Source organism: Panthera uncia, chromosome F1, assembly GCF_023721935.1.
Source record: "Panthera uncia isolate 11264 chromosome F1, Puncia_PCG_1.0, whole genome shotgun sequence".
In the NCBI taxonomy this organism is placed as follows: domain Eukaryota; kingdom Metazoa; phylum Chordata; class Mammalia; order Carnivora; family Felidae; genus Panthera; species Panthera uncia.
The window spans coordinates 35,512,158-35,533,945 of NC_064813.1; the positions used below are offsets into that span (position 1 = coordinate 35,512,158).

The window sequence follows — 21,788 nt, forward strand, 5'->3', positions numbered from 1 at the left end:
TAAATTTACATTAAATATTCTTTCCAATTATCTAGGCCTCCTCCTTCATATACCCATTTCTTCCCTGTCCCCTCAGGTCACAATTATCTTTCTCACTGTGATTTGCAATTACCTTTTTCTTGGTCAGAAGAAGCAAGTGGTGTCTTTCCTCTGCAAACAATGACTATGCCATTTCTTTCTTGACCAATAAAGCAAAGCTACTGAATGGACTGTATTTTTCCAAAGATCCCAACAAGTGTGCCATTTTCTGCAATCTATTATGTCACCTGAGCAACAAATGCTATCTTTAATTACATTCATTTTATTCCCAGAGTCCACTGAATTCCAATGAAGAAAAGAGTGTCAGAAACACAATACTATACACCACATCCTACTAGGTATGACGATCCCATCATTTATTATGCTTAGGAACTAAATTTAGAGAATCTGAGTTTTTAATCCTATAAATTTCACAGCAACTGTAATTTCATCTGCAACATTTTAAAATATGGAATTATCTGTAAAGTGTAAACCACCTGATTGCTCGTATTTTAAAACATGCTTATATACTAGAATTTCTTTTAAGTCCCCATTCAACCAAAATGTGGTTTTGAAATATCTTACTTGCAAGTCTCCACATGCCAAAAAGGTATATACAACTTCTATGTACATTCCTTAAATATAAATGTGTATTACTTGTAATTATAAAATGAACTCATGGCAGTCATGCTATATTCCATAAATCCATTAGGATGATTGATAAACCATTAAATACCTAAGGACTCAAAATGATTGCATAGTTTCTTTTGAAGTGTGCATTATCACCTTCTATAATGGGTAAAATGGAAAATCACATAGAGCACATTTTACGGTGTAAATATCTTCCTTATTTATGCATTCTAAAGGTAGCTCTTCATACCATAAACTATTGGTCTGTATGTGAATCTATTTTAAAAACAGAATAAATGATCACTAGTTTAATAGTACTTGGTTTATTAGTAGAAATTATGACTATTAAACATAACTCTATTTCTAATCATTATATTTAGGTTCAAGTGTTGACTATGTTCCACGTTGTATTTACCAACAGGCACACTACTTTACATTATATTACAACTGAAAAAAATAATTTTCCATTCATATTCCTCACGCTGCTTTTACACAGTTAACTGGACAGGTTGAAAATAAATCTGAGTGCATTGCTATTTGTCTCAGACCTGAAATAGTTAAGAGTGGTATGTGTGCCAGGGTTTTAATAGGGCTTAACAACAAAAAGCTTCAATCCTCCACTTTCACTAGATTTTGTTGCCGTGGTTTTGCTTGCTTAGGGCCATCCATCTGTTAATGTTGACTTGTAATATAGCTAAGCTCCTGCTTGCAGTACACTAGTCTAGTTGGGGTGTGTGTGTGTGTGTGTGTGTGTGCACGCACGGGCGCGCATGTGTGTGTCCTATACAGACACTCAGATACGTACACATTACAATTGTCAGAGTAAGTTAAGAATGGCTAATATTATTAAAAATGGAGCAGTATCTTAGATTCATATAAATTTTGCACATTAAAGGAATTTCTCATTCTTAGAAAATTCCAGTACATTTTTACAAATAAGTGTTTTAAAACATAATTTTCAGTGACAGAATTAGTCTAAATGTTGTTCACTAAGAGTACAGTATTTGTTCTAAAATAGAATTGATGAAAGAAGGTAAGTGTGCAGTCAAGATGAAAACTGTTCTGCACCATGACCGGTGGCAGTATTCTCCATGGACCCAACTGGCCCTGTTTTCAATAAAACCTGAGGAGGATCCTTTCCCTGGAGTCCTGTTAGGCTGGGGCTGCTGTTGGAACTGTCATGTTCACACAAAAGGGAAAAGGGTTGGGTTTTACAAATGTGAAGCCTAATTGGGAGATCTTCATGGCTGTACCCTTGACATTTATTTAAGCCTCATCAACAAAACAGGAAGTAACCGTACTAATTAGCAGACCAGCACACAAATTACTATTTGTTGGGGTGTAGATGCAGATTCATAATCTATTCCCAACATAAGCTAAGTAATGGCATATAGGCTTAAAACAACATACATTTTGATTTTGTTCTTTTCTATAGTACCCAAATTATGAAACGTTATTTTTTCACTTATTTAAATACATTCTTGAATTTAAATGACCATAATCTCATTTTCATCTTTTGAAAAACAGATGAAAATAAAGTGTGTCATTTATACATGTCCAGCTGGAAACTGAAAATGTAAAGTTCTTTACATAGCTGAGATCAACTTCTCAAAAAGATAAGGAATAGGATAAATAAAGCTCACATTCTTTATTTTGATAATTTTACTGACAAGAAAATGAGATACTTGAGGTCTTATAAACTTAGAAATCAAGAGATTTCTCAATAAAATAAGCTGTATATTTCTTCTCAAATCATAAACCAGGATCTGAAGTTATCCCTACTTAGAATGAAGACGGACAAATTTAGGGTCCCCACTAGTCTAGTTAGTGAACTAGAGGATTGTTAGTGACTTTGGACAGTTACTACCAAGAGAGAAGAAAGTCAGTGCCATTGCGATAAGAGACCTGATGTTCAAGATATATGTATATGCATGAATGGGTAGAGGCCAATTATTAAGTGCTTGTCATGTGGCAGGTATTCCATATATATTATCTATAATAATGCCTATAGCATTCTAGCAAAATGACATGTATCGTTATTACTATTGCACAAATGTAGAAAGTAAGGCTTAGGGACACTGTGTTTTGCTCAAAGCTAAATGCTAGTAGTTGTTTCAAAGTCAAGTCTCTCTGGCTCTCAACACCATACCTTTGTCTCTAAGGGCCCCTCCTCCACAAACATTCCACCCAACACAAAGGCAGGCCTGTAGTGGTTAGGTATTTAAATTCCAGAATCAGTCTGTCTGCTTTTCAATCCCTACTCTGCTCTTTATTACCTGGTAGAACTTTGGCCACATGTCTTCATCCCTTTGCTGTTACTAAATCTGAAAAATGGGGTTAACAGTTCCCAGTGTGCTTGGATTGTTGGGAGTTTTAAAGTAATCACATCATTCACACAAACATGCAGATGGCCTCACTGTTCATCAAGGATCTGTCTCTTCCTCATGTTTTCCAAGTCTGCTCTAGTGTGCTTTGGTGTTACTCAACTCTAAAAACTGAAGTTTGGAAAACAGTAGGAAGGACCTCAGAGCTATCTAGATCACCAAACCCCAGAAGTCCTACTGAATCACATTTCTGTAGGTAACTGAATTCACCACATGGCAAGTCTTCTAAGAGAGGATGGTAATTTGAATAATCAAAGGTACGATGGGGCCCAGAGACACCGATTCCTCAGTGAGAGGCCATTTCCAACATGAGAAAGGGATGCTACTCTTCTAGCTCAGTGAGCCTGAGAGAAAGAAAAAAAAAAAAAGTGCATTCTAAGTTTATTTCTACTCGTAGCCTTTATTTTTAAAAATATTTTCTTAGGAAACCAAGCTGTCTTTGAGAGAGGTATTACTAAGCCTGAGTATTTCAAATGATAGACACTGCACAGAAGAGAACAAAGAAAGAAAACTAGATTTCTGTCCCTACATACCTTTCCTGGGTACGTCCACTGGAGGCGAGCTCTCGGGACACTGACTTCATCTGTGGACCTGCAGTATCTAGTCCCATTTCCTGGAACGGCTGCATACCTCCTGAACAATTTTTTTTAATCCTTGTACATTATGAATCATGGTAGGTGTGTTAGTCTCTTCATTTTGGCTGCTAAGCAAGGGAATGGGACTTAGCTTCTTACTGCACTAACTTTCTCTCTGCCTCGAGTCTTACCTAAATTAAATATATTTTAGGGTGGCTCAGTCGGTCCAGCATCCGACTTTGGCTCAGGTCATGATCTCATGGTCTGGTCTGTGAGTTCGAGCCCCACATTGGGCTTTGTGCTGACAGCTGGGAGCCTGGAGCCTGCTTCAGAGTCTGTGTCTCCCTCTCTCTCTCTGTCCCTTCCCCACTCTCAATCAGTCTCTCTCTCAAAAATAAACATTAAAAAAAATTTAAAATAAATTAAACAATTTTAATCTTTTGTTCTAGGATTCTTGGTAAAATGTCCATTTATTTTTGGATATAAGTAGAACATACATAAATAAACATAATGTCTCTGACATATTGATTGATACCTAGATTCTGCCTTTAACCATATTTGCCTATTCTTAGAAATGCTTACGTATTTAATTGAAAATCTCAATGTGCTCAGATCCTAATATTATTGTGCTTGGAGAGACAGGAGTTAAGACTACTTACTGATTTGGAAATCATCATAAAACAGTATCTTCATGGTTGTAGTATCAGCTTCTATCTCTTGCACAATATACTAGATCATATCTTCTATTAAATCAATGAGACTGGATTACTACTGAAAAGTAAACCAAGGAACCTTCTGTGGTATCAGACCGCAAAGAAAAGGCGGTAGACTATGCCTGGTCCCTACTGACTTCCTTGCCCCAAATGCAAACAATGTATTCTAAGCTCATTTTCTCTGTAGTCTTTTCATTTGTGTAAGTAGCTCGACTCTCATGTGAGAGCTGAGGCAACAGCAACCCACTAGCATAGGCTGACCTTAAACTTACTAAGCTGCAGGTTTATGATACAAAGATCCAGCCTCTAGGTACTTAAAAGTATAGATTTTATTTCTTTTTTTGCAAAGAGGACTCTTGGGCAAATGATGACACGGCAACTAGAGATAGCAAAACTCTTCTGAGATTTTGTCACAGTCCTTAAAACCCTTCTCTGAGAACTGCTTTTCCTGTTTGCCCCTACTACTCGCCACTGTCCTTGGTAACATGGTATTCTCCTTGCTTTTCCGATGAAAGGTTACTGAACCAAGGATTAATGCTGGATCCAAGAGGGCTGTTGACAGTCTTCCAAAAGGAATTGGCTGTGGGCATTGTGGCCCATTCCTAGCAGCTGTTTGAACCAAGGGCCTTGCAAGCTCAATGTCAGGCTCATGGAGGAGCTGAGAAAGACAATCTACAGAATGCACAAAGAACAGCTATGCAGAGAGAAGAACAAGCCAGGGAGAGATAGAGAGAAGCAGGTTAGGAGGTAAAGGGTAGGGAGGGCTGATATTCTTCCTTGATTTTTCCATTTTCTAGCTCCAGTCCTACCAGAGGGCTACATACATTCCTATACCTGGATACAAGCAAAGACAAAACATTAAATTATGATAAGTATTACTGGGTACAAATGATTGGGAGTATGGACTCTTAATAAATTTGGCTGCTAAAATATATATACACGGATATATACACCTATTTACATAATGGAACACATGTATATATATGGAGAATACACACTGACTAAAACTCAGACCACTTGAAAAGTAAAGATTGTTATTCAGACATTAGCAGCACCTGCATAATCCATCTAAACATTTTGGTTTAACAAATTTCTGTTAACCAAGTAAGAAAAGTATATTATAATTCTTAAAACAATAAGCCCTACTTCTCTTAATTCCTGTTAGAGTCATCATTTAGCATATTCACCTGAAAACCACAAAATGCTTATTGATGAACACAGACAGTTGAGTTAATGATTTTATAATAAATGATGGCCATGACAATTCAGGATAAGTATGCGATGAATGTAACCTATTATCCTGTAAGGCTTCCTTAATACAGTTTTCTCTATCAGAAATTGTCTGTCTAGGAATTAACAGAAAACACAGAAAACCATACATATGTAATATATTTTATAATTTAATTATCATAGAAATATGCTGCCATGTTAAAGAAAGGAAGATTTAAAATTTTTAATGAGGAGCTACAGATAGTTTTCCTAACTTAAAACTAACATTTAGGACAGACGTTTCTCTAATTCAAGTGTTTTCTTTCTATCGTAAAGCATCCTATAAGTAACAAAGATCCCACTGGTTTTCACACAAAAATCTATCCACCATAGTAAATATAACCTAAATGCTCCAATGTTAAGGCAATAAACATTTTGCAGAAGTTTTTAAGATGCTGAAGCTTGAGAACCAATAGGGATTGAACATACTAGTGATGGAAGAAAAATAGAGCTACTGATTGCAAATCTATCATTAGCTTACAGGTCAATACATGTTTTCCAGTTAACAGTAGTAGCCAGAGAAGGTCTCCATGCTTGTGGAATTATTACTTCATTGAAGGGCTTATTTTAAGTCATACGATCAGCATTTACTATCAATTCGCTGCAATTAAGCAATACTGATATATAAAAATATAAGCTTATAAATGGATACAGCATAGAGAAGGCACTTAGAATGGTATAAAAAAGGACCCACAAAGGCAGAGATGTGTTTTGTTTCTCCTAGAACACCTAGAACAGTGACTGGTACACAGTAGGTGCTGAATGATCACACGGATAAGTTTTCTTTACAAAGGCGAAAGTTTCCACACAGCTTCACTGACTGTTTCTCCATCCCTAATGACACGTAGAAGCACTTGAAGGCCATCTCTACTCCTGCAGCGTCCGCAGATCCAGGAAAGCTAAGTGACTACTGGAGATGGGTTCTCATCGCACTCTGCCACTAACTTGTTATGAGTCTTAGGGTAAGTGACGTGACCATTCTGGCTATCAGCTCTCTTGTCTGTAAACGTCAGTGACCGGAATAAATGAACTATAATCCAGTTGAGGATTCTTTTTAAAAGCTGGTTTTCTAAGGCCACTTAAAATATGATTTGGTGTATACAAATTTTGTATCATTTAAACCTTCAGAAACACACTTATGAGGCAAAATCAGAGACATGCATAGCTTTAATTCTGAACACTTTCCCTCTTCAGGACGGTACTTTACATAATATCAGCATATAAGCAGAAGCTTTAAATATTTATAGCAAACAAATTATCTGACTTTAGAAAAACCAGACACATTACTTTACATTCTAATTTATATAGATTATTTTAATGGTAAAATCCCCATGTATGAGTTTCATTTTACTTCTATAGTAGAAATCTGTGATTTCCTCCTCCTCATCAAACTGTTCACACTCTAAGACAATCACATGCTTGCCTCTGTCCCCGTACTGGAGAGCTCTATGAGAACATAATAAAGTAGGTAGAGACTGGTATCTGGAACAACTGATTCCTAATACTCTTGCAGCCTGCCCAGATGCCACCTACTCATCTTGACTGTAAATGCAGGTTTTCATATCACATGATAAAAAAAAAATTAATGGGTCCAAAATCGTTCTTAAAGAATGAATCAGAATTACATACTTTTAGAATTTGGAGACATAAGGGTAAATAACCTTACCTGGGCAAGCTTACGCTTTTCTAGATTTCCTCCCTTTTCATTGTGTAATGTGTAAACTGGTGTATATTGTACAGAACCAGAACAGGTCCCATAATCTTCTTCATTTTCCTACACATGAAGAAATATACAAGGAATTATTTTAAAATACTCCTTTTATTACTTTTAGACAAACTATCCGATACAGATGCAAATACCAAAATAATGCTTCAAATGTAAGTTTAAAAACTCTATTTCAGAAGAAAATGCACTTTTATATATTATGCATTAATGATTTCTAAATTAATCTCTTTTGAATAACATGAATAAAAGCTATTATTTACTCTCCATCACAAAAATGGAAGTTTCAAGTAGTATTTGTTCTTCAAAGGTAGATATTCAAAACAACTGACAAAATCTGTAAAGATATAATATGTAATCAAATTGAAAACACATATACATACACATAAATATTCATATACATGCAATATTCATAGATTCAAATACATATCTTCAAACACAATCTTTTATAAATTAAGAACATGCTTCAAATTAAAGTAGCTACAGTTAGAAAGTTCCTATAAAGCCAAATGATGGCATTCCTGGCTTGATTCTGCACCAAAGATCATCTTTTTAAAGAAATTCTCAGCTTGAAGCAAGAATTTCAATTGTGATATCAAGGCAATCAACTTTATGAAAACATACATCCTGTTAAAGCATCTTTGAAGATCTCCGTTGTTCTGTGATAAAATATGCAAACAATAAAGAGATTATTCAGTGGATGCATACAGAATGGCAGATAGTTGCCAGAGGGCTTGTTATGAAAAATACATTCTTGAACAAAGGGCTAAGCATATTTCAAACATCATTAAAAACATAAATCTCATGCGATTTGTAAAGTATGAGCTTCAAACTAATGCAAGAATCAAGGAAGGATGAAAAGAATATGACGTACCTTATGTTTTAGCTTACTCTTCACTTCCTTTATTCCCTGCTTTGCATGATTTTTTGCCTAGAAAAAGGTAACGCAAGTGTCTGGCTCAGCATGGTTCTATTACCACTTAAAGAGTTAGTAGATGAGATCACACTCCATGAAACTTGCTAACTTCATATTATTTAGAAAAAGAACAAATTATAATCTAAAACTCTTAATTCTTCAGGGAAACCACACCACTTACCATTATATCTAAATTAGTGAAAACGCGATTAGTCTCTATTTGCATACTAGTACCATACAAAGGCTAACATTTAGCCTATTTTGCCTCCTAAGCTATAGAAAACACAGCCCAGTCTTAATTTGCAATTGTGATTAACTGGTGGTGAAAGGAGAAAGCACAGCAGCAGGTTATTTGGGCAAATGTTTGGACTTTAAAGAAACGGGCAACTTTACAAAGCTTTACTGAAGTGCTTTTACAGGCAGACACACGTTTTTATTAGCAGAGATATTTTAAAGTTATGGCTATTTCATGTGCAGTTTTTCCGGCATAAATTAAAAGCCACTTAACAAAAGATGCTATCTTCATGTTCCATAGGGAATCTGGCTCCAGTATTTGAGCGTCTCAGGTCCTGATGTGATTCCTGTGGGATATAACTTAACTAAAGACAACTGGCCTTGGCCTTTGTTCCATTGGAAATTCCCACTCAGAGTGGCCACGGACGAAAAGAAAGGAAATTCACATTTATGTTGTGTTTCCTCAGTATTTGATCATGTGCTGGGTACCTAACATGTATCAGCTCATTTAATCATTACAAATCTATGAAGTTAGGACAATTATTATGACATTTTTACAGATAAGGAAAGTGACTCAGAGGAGATCGGTCTGCATAGCCTCATTCCAGATCTGGGTCTATTTAATTCCTGAGTCCAACTTCTCCCCATCAGAAAGGAGAAGGAAGAACTAAAGTTTTTAAAATGTATCTACTGAATCTAAGCCTCACGCAAGAAAAGGCATTACAAGTCTCATTCTACAGACATGGAAACGGACGTCATACAGACTGAAGACTTTCCAATTCCAATATTCTTGCTCCTACCAAACCGTCCTGCTTCCTGAATTACTTCTAGGAAGAGTGAATACATGTCTTCCCAAGTTCATTTAGGGGAAGGCTCTCATTTCTTTCCGGATAATATCTGTAGTACCTAATACAATATTTGGCATATAGTAACTGCTCAAGAAATGTCTTGAACTCAACTAAACAATTATTTCTTCATTGTATATGAGGCAAAATCAAAACATGCTACACATAGCAAAAGATAACCTAAAACGCCAAATAACACTAAATTATATTCCCATGGTTCTTTGGAATTAATAAAGCATTTTCACATTGTTTTATTGTTAAAGCCTCTGAATCTATTTAAAGGGTCCTGTATTAATCCCTACATTCTCATTAGGTAAAAATGAAAAATTACCAAGAAAATGTGCCTGTCTCTATCTTCTAGAATTTTTATCCATATTTGCTCACATTTTGTCATATTCTAATTTACCTAAATATTCTCTAACCTTTCAAAATCCACTTGATTCACACTAATCTTTTCAGAAGCTCTTCAGTATACAGAGTTGAATCTAGTGTCAGTCATGGTTCTGTAATTCATGGACTGATTCCCTTACGCATCTCTTGTCCTACCCTCCTCCACTGACCTCTTTCAGATGATCTGGAAGATGGGGTACAGGCTCTATCCTTTTCAATCTACCAAGTTGAAACTTACCAATAAACAAGTATTCTTTACAGAGAAGCACCCAGCAAATGGCTTTGGCTAATAATTTAAGATACAAAAACCTAACAAGAAAGTTGGCTCAGAAACGCTTTTAGCCAAATCAATTATGTATTCACTTTACTGTTATTTTTTAGATTTCTAAGAAAGTGTATCTGTTAATTCTAGTTTTTTTTATGGCCCCTCTAAGCACAGAAAAATAAAAGTATAAAACACATAGAAAAAAATGTTTCAAGTACAGAAAAACTGTTCTAAGTATAGGACAAAGTCATTATCTCCTTCAACAAAATATATTCAGCTCCTTTGTAGTACATGCAAAGTACAGAGCAAAGTAACAGTGATACAAACATGAAATTAGCAGGAACAGTACCTCTCCCCCTCCCAGTACCTGCCACACTCACTGCTCTAACTCAAATAACCAGCATAAGGCCTTCTTCATGGGAGGTACTCAAACAATTTACTGAATGAATGAAAGTTTAAAACACGGTTCCTTTTTTAAAACTTTACTATCTATAGAAACACAAGTAAATAAATTCTGTGAAACCCATACAAGAGAGATTGGGAGTTTTGTTCATAGTAATTTGTGGTCAAAGGAGGAATTTCAAGAGTTCATATTCAGAATATGAGCAGCCTGGAAAGATGAGTTTTAGATACAACTATGAAAGTCACAAATTGGCTTTCTTGTCCCAAATCTCTTTGACTTCTTGATTCATGTACAACATGATCACAAGATCATAAGATAAATAAAGGAAAGTGATTAGGTATATTCTGAAGACCTTAAATTGCCTGAAATCAATTTAGGGAATAATCTTTCAGAGAGCACAATTTTTAATCTGGAAACATTTGACTCTTCTGCAGAAGAGCGTTCTCAGCAAAAAAATAAAAAACCGATTAGAAAGATAGAAATATGAATAATGAATGAAGTTTTAAATATGTTTGCTTTATTTCTGGGTTTTTGTGGGAAAATATGAGTGAAATTAAGGAGAGAAACACATACTTAGCAAAATAATACAATACATTTTCTCTGAGCCTGAGGAAAAACTTCAAGTGTTTGCTCAAGGAATTAAATGAAGGGCACTTGACTGGGAAACCTTTTTTAGAATCTTAAATGAATGTGAAAAACAAGGCTAGTCTGATGTTTCACATGGCAGCCAAGTGCTACTTCACTGTAAAAAATTAAAATCTCTTCAAAACTATATATAAATCAAACCACCAGTATTATAGTGAAATAGAGTGATATACACAGAGAGGTTTTCCAGAAAAGCCATGAAACAATCAACCAAAAGGCAGAGGCTGATGTTTCCAAGGCAAAATGATGAAACCTTCCTACTTTTATTTTTATGATAAGGCTTCAAAGAGTTCAGAATCTTGGCACCATATTTTTGAATCAACTCTGTAGGTTAGCTGTGCTACTATAAAATGTAATCTTTGAAATTGACTTTTTTTCAACAATAATGGTGGCTACACATATTTGTCATAATTGTACATCACAGCAAGAATATAAGTTCTACGCTTATTAAAATACATTATTCCATTACTAATTCAATCATATCATTTCCTTTACTGAGAAAGCATTTGAAGATAAATTCTTATAAAATCAAAACTACTGCCCTGAATATTTTTTAGAAATATGAAATATACATGACCTGTGGCATTTAAAAAATTACTTCATTGAATACGAATCTACTAGCTCCTACCTCAAGTAGCTCTAGTCTAATATTAGAGATGAAGATGCCCACAGGAAAACCTGTGCTGAAACAGAGGTATGTCTGAAGGTCTTATGAGGACCTGGGAGGTATATAAACCCTGTGAATGTGGGGTTGGAAAATGTTTTCTCAGGGAAACAACCAATGCCTAAACTAAGTCTTATAGGATGAATTAGTGTTTCCTCGGTGGACAAAACCCAGAAATAAATGTCCCAAGTAGTGGAAATGGATTGTGTAAGAACAGAGGCAGAAGAGAAAATCTTGCATTCATGAAATGAGGAGTACTCAGGATCTGGAGAGAGAGGGTAAGCTCGGGGAATTGGGGTGAATTGAAACAGGACACAAAAGGGGTTAGGTCTTGAGGGTCTTAGTTAACATATTAAAGAGATTTTAATTTTATTAATTGTTTATTGTTATTGCTATTGATACAGCTGTTTTTATTTTATTATAAGCCATGGAGAATCACTGAAGAATTTTAATTATGGAGAGTCAAGCATCTTTGAGGGAAAAGAACTTACCCTAATTTTCTGTTTGTTTTTTTTTTTTTCTATTTGAACCTCAGTATACAATGAGAATTTAAAATATGTCAATAAATTAAAAAGTCAAATCTCTAAAAATGGCACTTCATTAGGGACTGTTGCAATTTGAGTGCACAACTTTCCTGATTGCTTTGAAATAAAATGAAGAATTGGTTTTAAATTACATGAAGGGAATATCCTTTCTACACAATAATTTCAATAACTGAATTCACTTTGATCAATATTAACTCCACAAATTTTTTAAAAAGTTTTTTATAGAGAAAAAATGGGGGGTCCCTCAGTGGCTCAGTTGGTTAAGTATCTGACTTCGGCTCAGGTCACGATTTCACAGTTTGTGGGTTTGAGCCCCGCGTCAGGTTCTGGTCTGACTGCTCAGAGCCTGGAACCTGCTTCGGATTCTGTGTCTCCCAATATCTCTGCCCTCCCCCCCACCCCCACTCATGCTCTGTCTCTCTCTCTCTCTCTCTCTCAAAATCAAATAAACACTAAAAAAACATTTTTTTTAAAGAAAGAAAAAAAATGGGAGGTATTCTAGATTTACGTGTCTGTTAGCTAGGAAAATGCAAAATTTTATCAATAAGAAAACTTACAAATTTATATGCTGTCCGTACAGCTGGAGTTGCTTTGGTCATTGCTGTGTTAAACAGTGCACCTCCTCTCTGCAAACAAACAAACAAACAAACAAACAAAACAAAAAGACGTATTTCCAAAATTTTTAAAACCAGATTAACCTGAAAACAAAGCATTATTAATAGCACAGAAAAAGAGGTTTACTTACAAATTAAACAAAGACCTATAGAAGTTACTTCAGATTTAGTCTTTTCAAGCTTTCATATACCATATATGGTCATTTCAGATAAAATGTAAACCCTCTACTCCATTCCTTTAGTTGGTATAATACATGATTTAAAAATCATTTCATCTTTGCAGTTTAGGCAGACTAGAGCAATAGGACCCATCATAGGTATGTAGTTAAAACTTGATAAGAAAGAAATATAATCTGGGCACCAGGGTGGCTCAGTCTGTTAAGCATCCGACTTTGGTTCAGGTCATGATCTCGCGGTTCATGAGTTCGAGCGCATCAGGCTCTGTGCTGACAGCTCAGAGCCTGGAGCCCGATTCAGATTCTGTCTGTCTGTCTGTCTGTCTCTCTCCATCAAGAATAAATAAACATTAAAAAAAAAAAGAAATACACTCAGTTTATCAACTGTTTTAAGGTTGGGCAATACAGTCTAAATCTCTGGAGGTGAGTTTTACATTTAATAAAATCGTATTAACAAAATACATTACCAGAAATGATAAAACTCCTTTCAAATCCTATTTCTCCTTCTAATTCCTTTGTTCTAGGATATAATATAAAGTGACAAAAAACATCTTGATTTTCAAAACAAGCCATTTATCTCTGAACAAAAGCTTTCCATTTTAAAATTATGAATATCAAACTATAATAGCGTAAAATAAAAATATTTAAAATGTGACAAAATACACAAACATTTTAAGTATTGCTAATAAATAGCATAAGTATAAGCAGCATCCTTTTAGTGAACATTTCTCCATATATTTTGAGTGAAGGAAGAAGTAGTGGTGGAGGGTTATCATTACCTTGACTGTATGCACCCACTGTTGATATGACCTCGGGTTCCCTGGAATATATAAAAATAAGATGTCAGGACTATTCGATCTAAAATATATCCATCAACTAAAATTCATCAAGAACTAATACTTCCAGGATTTTAACAAATTTTGTTTATCTGCAATGTTGTGAAAAAGGCAATAGTATTGTAGAATAAACTGCTCTAATTCTTAGAAACACGGTAATTAGCATTTCCAAGAATAGACCCAGTTTTCTTTAGTCACATATGAAGGTAATATGTCAAAACACTCTATCTTCTTTCGTTTTAATGCTGTATTCAGAGAGGAAAAATATGCTGTCTCTTTTAAAATCCAAGGTTCCTATGTCTTTTATACCATATTTTGTGTGTTATGTCTATGTTGTCTTTAAAAAGTTTGCCTCTTTTATGCAATTAGGTTCACTTAAAAATAATATTGCAAGTGCACAGAGAAAGAAAAAACTAAAAAGGAATTAAAAAATGCAAAAAACCAGGGGTGACTGGGTGGCTCAGTTGGTTGAGCAACCAACTCTTGGTTTCAGCTCACGTCATGATCTCATGGTTCAGGAGTTCAAGCCCCACGTTGAGCTCTGTGCTGACAGCACAGAGCCTGCTTGAGATTCTTAATCTTTCTCCCTCTCTTTGTCTCTCAGAATAAATAAATAAACATTGTTTTAAAAAAATGCAAAGAACCTTGAAGACAAAATATTCTATAGTTTTTAAATAACATTAATTGATAGCAAATTTTACTTTAATGCAATTAAACTACAGTCATAGTTCTGTAGATACTCTCTAGTTGTAAATCCAAGATTGAAAATATAGTACCCAAGGAAATATAAAACAAACGAAGGTTTTAGTCTACAGGGCATTGTGGTTATTAGAAAGTTCAAATGCTGACCAATTCTTTTTTCAAAAATTTTTATTCAAATTCCAGTTAGTTAACATACAGTGTAATAGTAGTTTCAGGTGTACAATATAGTGATTCAACACTTCTGTACAACACTTGGTGCTCATCACAGGTGGACTCCTTAAAACCAGTTCTAAAAACCTAGCAATCATATATTTGGTTCCAAGTACAGTAATTTAATCAATAAAATGGTATTAGAAGGCAAAAAAAAGAACACAATCTCAAGTAATGTTTATATATATCAACTGACTTAGATTTCATGTACCTTCTTCATTTAAATGCTTAAAAAACATGGCTATTCAAAGACTATCTGGTACAAAGAATCCCTAAAACAGATTAAGGTCTCTTCTTTTTTTAATGGAGGTATAACTTAGATATAACATTATATCAGCTTCAGATATAGAGCATAATGATTCGATACATTGGGAAATGATCACCACAATCAATCTAGTTAAATCTGTCACCATACATGTTCTCCACTTGTGTATAGTTGTGTCCTTTTAAAAAATTCATTACCTTGCTGTCATAAAACAGAGGCAGAATGATTCCAGCCCAAGAATTTATTTCCAGCTGTTCTCTTTGCATTCCTAACCAACATCAGGCAAAATGTGTTCAGCTCTAAAATTACTCCTGTAATTAAAAATCTTTCTCTACTTAAAAAAAAAAAATCAAGAAACAACCCCCATTGCTAAAAACATCGCTTACGACTCAGCACGGCACTTAACTGGAAGAAAACATATGGCAAAATATTTTTTTTCTAATTTTGTGAAATGATTATAGCGAAAAGTGTCTACTTAAAATAGCCTGTGTAAGTGAAATGTGCACTGTTCAAAACCTATGAGTTCCAGGTGGTATTTGGCCTGAACAATTTTTCTGAAATCATATTTCACTTGCAAAATGACAAAAATTCAAGTTATTGTATTTGTATTGTATTTATTTCTAAGGAGATTTTATTAACAAAAAAAGTAAACAATATAACTATATCCAGATTGTTCATATACGCTTACCTATTCAAAGTTCTCATCAGTTCATATATTTTTAACTTCTCTACTATAAATGGTTGGGTAGAAATCACACATTTAAGGGCTGGTTATCACTTATAGTATTCTGGGAAGAGTTTTATTTTCATTCTCTTCCCAAAATGAATTTAAGAAAGTGGAAAGAAAACACTAACTTCTATGTGATAACTATTTAGCATTTTGGAATACTTGTCATCCAGAAAACAATTTTTTAAAGGCTCCAAACTACAAAGAAAATAGCTAGCAGAAAACTTCAGCGCAGTTAGAGAAGAGTATCTTATTTAGAGTTGTGAGGAATAAAAATAGCTCATATTCAGCTCTTCACAGGCCACTAAATGTTTTTACGTACATTACCTTATTTGAGCTGTGTTTTTGTACTCTAAAATAGGCAAAGCAGGTAGTGTCTTAAGCAGCACATTCCAAGCACAGTTCAATGAGGAGTCCAATAGATCAGGGGGCTCAAGTCCACTGTATCTTTGTAAACTATGCTATTTGGGACCAGTCCTTAACCTGGTTGCTACAATGTTACTTAGTATAGTACCTAGCATATCACAGACACACCATACATACAAGTTTTATTGCAATAACTCGCCAAATGAGGAAACTGAAGGTTCTGAGGTGGCCCTAGGTCACAAAGATAGCAACTGAGGAATAATAAGAATCCGGGTATTTGAATTCCTGGTTAAATAGTCCTTTAGCCCAGAAATTCTACCTCTTAGACTGCTAAATAAAATATGATAAAACTGAAGATATATGAGATTTCTTCTGTATCAGTTCAAAGTAATTACACTAGAAAGGAAAAGGGGCTGCTCAAAGCTGATACTTTGAAAAGAAACAGTTGACAGAATCACCAATAATAATCCAGAATTATATGCATGGGGAAAACAGGAAGCCCCCAAATAAACTACTTAAAATGGTAGGGAAACATGTGGTACAATTTAGGTACTCCTATTTAAAATTTTTAAAAAGAGGGGCGCCTGGGTGGCTCAGTCACTTAAGTGTCTGACTTCGGCTCACGTCACGATCTCATGGTTTATGAGTTCAAGCCTGATGTTGGGCTCTTCTCAGAACCTGGAGGCTGCTTTGGATTCTCTCTCTACTCCTCCCCTTCTTGCGTGTCTGTTGCCCTCTCTCCCAAAAATAAATAAATAAAACATTAAAAAAAATTATGATATTTGTTTCTTTAAATTTAGTGCCTTTCAGATTGAAAGCTTCTATTTCTACAAAATTTATGAGACAGACACATTATTCTTTAAAAATGTTTTTGAGGCTGTTTTTCTTCTCAAAAAAATTAATGTGAATGCCAGAAAACTCTCTGAGTCTTTCCATTAAAGTAAATGGATTATGGAAATAATAAGTGTTATTGAGGAAATTCTTAACATTGTTCTCATTCATCATACAAGTGATTTTCTCACACTCAAGGACAAAATATCTTTGTTTCCCCCTTGTGCAAAGACTTCATCTTCAAATGTATTTGTTTGAATTCTAGTAATTTGTAGTTACTGTTCAAAAAGTATATAAATTGACCTAAATTGTTCAGTGAAGCCTGGAAAATGTCACTAAAACTGAAGATCACCTACCATCTCTTCAAATTCCTCTGATGCCTTAGTCAGTAAAAAAAAAAAAAAAAAAAGAAAAGAAAAAGAAATACTACTATACAAATAAAAGACTGATCAGAAATATATCAGAAAGTAATTAAGAGACAAATGCTACTAATGAAGAATAACTACATGCTTCTATATAAAATCAATCTGAAAATATTTCTATTTTTTTAAGTTTAAATAATTGGAAGGGGATTTAAAAACTAGCCTTATTTTATTTATTTATTTAAAAAAAATTTTTTTTTAACGTTTATTTATTTTTGGGACAGAGAGAGACAGAGCATGAACGGGGGAGGGGCAGAGAGAGAGGGAGACACAGAACCGGAAGTAGGCTCCAGGCTCTGAGCCATCAGCCCAGAGCCCGACGCGGGGCTCGAACTCACGAACCGCGAGATCGTGACCTGAGCCGAAGTCGGACACTCAACCGACTGAGCCACTCAGGCGCCCCAAAACTAGCCTTATTTTAAATGAAAAAAAAAAATACAAAAAACCACCTCCATGTTCTTAACTACTCAGTATTCCTTAGCTACTCTTTCATAGACCAATATCTGTGTTTACTGCATCCTCTGCTCTACTTATGTCCCCTTTTATTACCTTTTAGCCTCCATGGATACTCTTCCCTTTACATACTTCCTGATATTTACATTACTTTCCTCTTAAGGTTGAGTGTTCTACAAAGGTCTCATGAAAAACAATTGGGAGTAACAGGGATTTCTTCACAGTCCTGACCACAGGGACTCACAGGATAGCAAACAGATTTTGGAAATCTGTGTGCATTTCAGTCTTTAACCACAGTTCTAGATTCAATGTGAATCTAGATTGAATGTGTAATTCAATAATTACACGGTTCCACCACGCTCATATTAACTTTATCACAACCACATATACTAGCATGCAACTAGCCGTTGCAATGACACAGAAAGGGGAGAAATTAGATGCTTCTCTGAAATTCCCTAACTATTTTTGCTTAAAGGAACATAATTTTTTCTTCAGCTTTAATGAATGTCGATTTCTCTTACGGTGATCTTTCTTAGGGCTTTATGTTTCAAAAATCTTCAACAGATAATCAAGAGACAGGAATTTTACTTTTATCCAATCACAGTAGAGAAGTCTTGACTACTACTCTTGTTTACTGAGTGTCTTCTAATTAAGAAGATCTCCTATCATAAGAAAGCAATATATTATAGTTATTAAAGCAAGAGCTTGGAAGCCAGACAGATACATGTTGAGTTCAGATCCTAGCACTACTAGCTGTGTGACCTTGAGCAAATTACTGAGATAAGTGCCCTCATAAAAACAGGGATAGGTAATCAAACTATTTCGTAGGTGCTGTGAGGATTAAATGAGATCAAGTTTGTAGAGCTCTTGTAAGAGATTCTGTCACATATTAATATTCAGTAAGTAGGAACAATTATAATTATTACTATGAGAGAAGCGGCAGTTATAACCATTTACTTCTTTGAAAAATAGTTCAATATCATGATAAAGACATCTTATTTCTTACAAATGCAGTCTACATGACAAATGTCTAATGTTCTTTCATATATATATCATCGTTTATAAGAACATTACTAATTTTTATTAGATTATTCACATTTTTATTTCAAGTCCTAATAAATTGTGCTTTATTTTATACTAAAAATAAGCTCTCTGTATCTCTAAAATAATAACCTAAAATATAATAATTAAAAATAATACTTAATAGCTAGGCACAATTTTTAATATACTTTCTTGCTGTACACATTGAAATTAATATTTGTTGAACTACGCTTTCCTTTTGAATCAGTATTGCCCACCCTCCCACCAAACTAAAGTAAGTGTTCAAAACCTTTTTAATTTTAAGGAGGGACAATAAAGTGGTTGGCATGAAATTGTACTGAAAATATAGCAGTCTCTAAGTCAGATGCCAGCTGGCGATCAATGTTCCATTCTTTTTAAACCATAAGCCCTTTATTGAACAATGTTAGTAACCCCTCTCACACCAGAAAACCCATCTACCTTCTATTCTATTCTATTACAGAGGAATCTGGACCAATGGTTAAGACTACAGAATTTAACTATACAAAACGATCATAGTTCTACCCATTACTGTCACAAGATGTCATCTTCAATTCCATAGAAGATACTAGCCCCACGGGTCATAAAAATAATGAGACAGCAGTTATATAAATACTGAATAGATGCCTCAAGCAATTTGTCCATGAGCTGACAATATTTTGCTTGTCTGAGTTGAAAAGTAAAAAAGCCTTATTTTAACACAAAAGTTCCATTGAAGCTAAATTTTTACCCATGAGCTGAGGAAAGCAAGGAGCTGAATGATTCCACACTTGGTTGACTTGCTGAGTCAAGTAAACTAAGTTTTTCCCAAAGCTAAATGCTTTCAATGAAATGCTGTACTTACACCAGAGGAGGATCCATATGCTTAGTTCATTTGGACCTCTCTTCACGAACAAGTTATCTCAATGTTTTGTGTATTTTTATGGAGCAAAAATAAATCTTATTTGAGAATAAAATCACATTTTGGCAAATGTGTAGATGAGTACTTATTACTATGTCTTTTCATGTTTTATTTCTCAATTCTAGCAACTATTTATTCACACATAAAGACATTTTTTTCCCAAATTAAACCTTGTACAAATAAATAGAAAAAATTACTATTATGCCAGCTGAAAATGAACACACCAGAGATTGTTGTTTGTTTGGTTCACCCTGTTATCTAGAACAGTGCCTAGCACATAGTAAATACTTAGCACAAATACTGGCTGAATGAATGCATATGACATTTCAAGGACTCCAGCAAAATTCTCTGCCAGAGTCAGGACTATATACCGGAGCAATCACGTACAAAGTACCAGTTCGTAAGTCATTAACTGCCTAGAAATTACAACGTTGTTTGAATACTTACATATCAAATAGTGTAACTAATTATATTAAGTTTCATTATATTAAATAAAAATGCAATATCACCTAACTTATGTTTCACACATACAAAATAATACGACGCCTTCCATTTGTTAGTGAGCACTTTTTACAGTGACAAGTGTAAGCACATGGGATGGTAAACTGAAAAGTCTTTTCCTCATGCTGCAGTGTTCTGCAAAGCAAAAAAAAGGTAAAGGCTTCTATAACAACACACTCACTTAAAATGTAAAAGCAGCTGTGGTATTCAAATCTTTTGTTTTCTATTATATTACAATCTAATATTTCAACTATGATCTCAGGTCTTTAATTCTTACTTAGTATTAGCCAGCACTGTGGGTTTTTTAGCGGAGAATACTGAAGGAAGATATAAACTAATTTCATTTCAGTGACATTTCGTTCTACTACTATTAAGAGATTATCCAAGAAAACAACTACCAATTCATGAGACCATCTTAACACCTTGAATAATGAAATAAGTTAATACCACAGTTCTTATAAGATGAAAAAAATGTATCTAAAACATTATATGTTTAAGAAAATACAACTGTTTAGGAAGTAGATTGTATCAGATACAGGAGCAAAAGTCAAGGCAATCGCTACTCAGAAAATGGATAATCATACTGAAACTAGTCTTTACCTCCACAAAAGCCACCTGAAGTGATTTCCTCTTCAAATACATCAGAGAAACCCCGTCCTGCATTTAATTTTGCCAGTCGACCATCAATAAACTGAAATCAAAAAGTGTCAAATATGTTAATTTTCACTTTCTTCATAGGATTAAATTTTTACTTATATCAAAAGATTCATATCAGACACTCATAAATATAAAATATGCACATATATGTACATGTATACACACATCTACATGTACGTGACAAGAAAACTCTCAAACATTGAAATAGCAGGCACTTAATAAATAACAGCTAATTTATTAAATAAAAAATGTACAGTACAGACTCTTACTTCATTAATAAGAAAAAGAATGTACTATTTACTGGCATTTGGTTACTTTCTATTTTGTTGATCTATGGCATCTGAAATTTCTCTTTCTTGGATTATAAAAAAATATTACAAATGTTTTGAGGTTTCTCCATTCATAATGAAGGTAAAGTATCTTTAAGCCTCCCTTGCATAAGACACAAAGGGTAACCATAAGAAAGATTTAAATGATGTCTGAAGCATAGACTTGAAGATTTGGAGACTGATATAAAATGTTCGTTTTCATGCTGGAATTAATCCTGGCTACAATTTTTTTTTATCCTGAAAATTTTAAATTTAGTCAAATTAAAATAAAGTACCTTGACGTTTAAAAAATTCTCACACTCTGTTCTAGTTTAAAAAAAATACAGTTTTCTATTTAAATGAACAAAACTAATGGAGTTATATAGAGCAATACAGTTTTCCTCAGGCAGCAATTTAACATTTAATGGTTTAACTATTTAATAGCAGTAAGTTACACCAGTTAAAAGACTTTGGAACAGAAATCTCTTACAGACCAAAATTAAGACACAAATGAATCAACAGTTTCCAGTTCAAAATGTGG

The 21,788-nt window shown here is 34.3% G+C and overlaps 1 protein-coding gene across 4 annotated transcripts in view; it reads right to left on the reverse strand.

Annotated features, from left to right (window-relative positions):
• Positions 1–21,788, reverse strand: part of DENND1B (DENN domain containing 1B) — a 255,997-nt gene that overhangs the window by 20,966 nt on the left and 213,243 nt on the right. For all 4 annotated transcript variants that reach the window (XM_049634299.1, XM_049634300.1, XM_049634301.1 and 1 more), the window contains 5 exons: positions 20,883–20,973; positions 13,789–13,829; positions 12,777–12,845; positions 8,187–8,243; positions 7,256–7,363 (listed from right to left, as the gene is read on the reverse strand). In XM_049634299.1, coding sequence (XP_049490256.1) covers positions 7,256–7,363; positions 8,187–8,243; positions 12,777–12,845; positions 13,789–13,829; positions 20,883–20,973 — 366 coding nt within the window. The remainder of the gene's footprint in view (positions 1–7,255; positions 7,364–8,186; positions 8,244–12,776; positions 12,846–13,788; positions 13,830–20,882; positions 20,974–21,788) is intronic.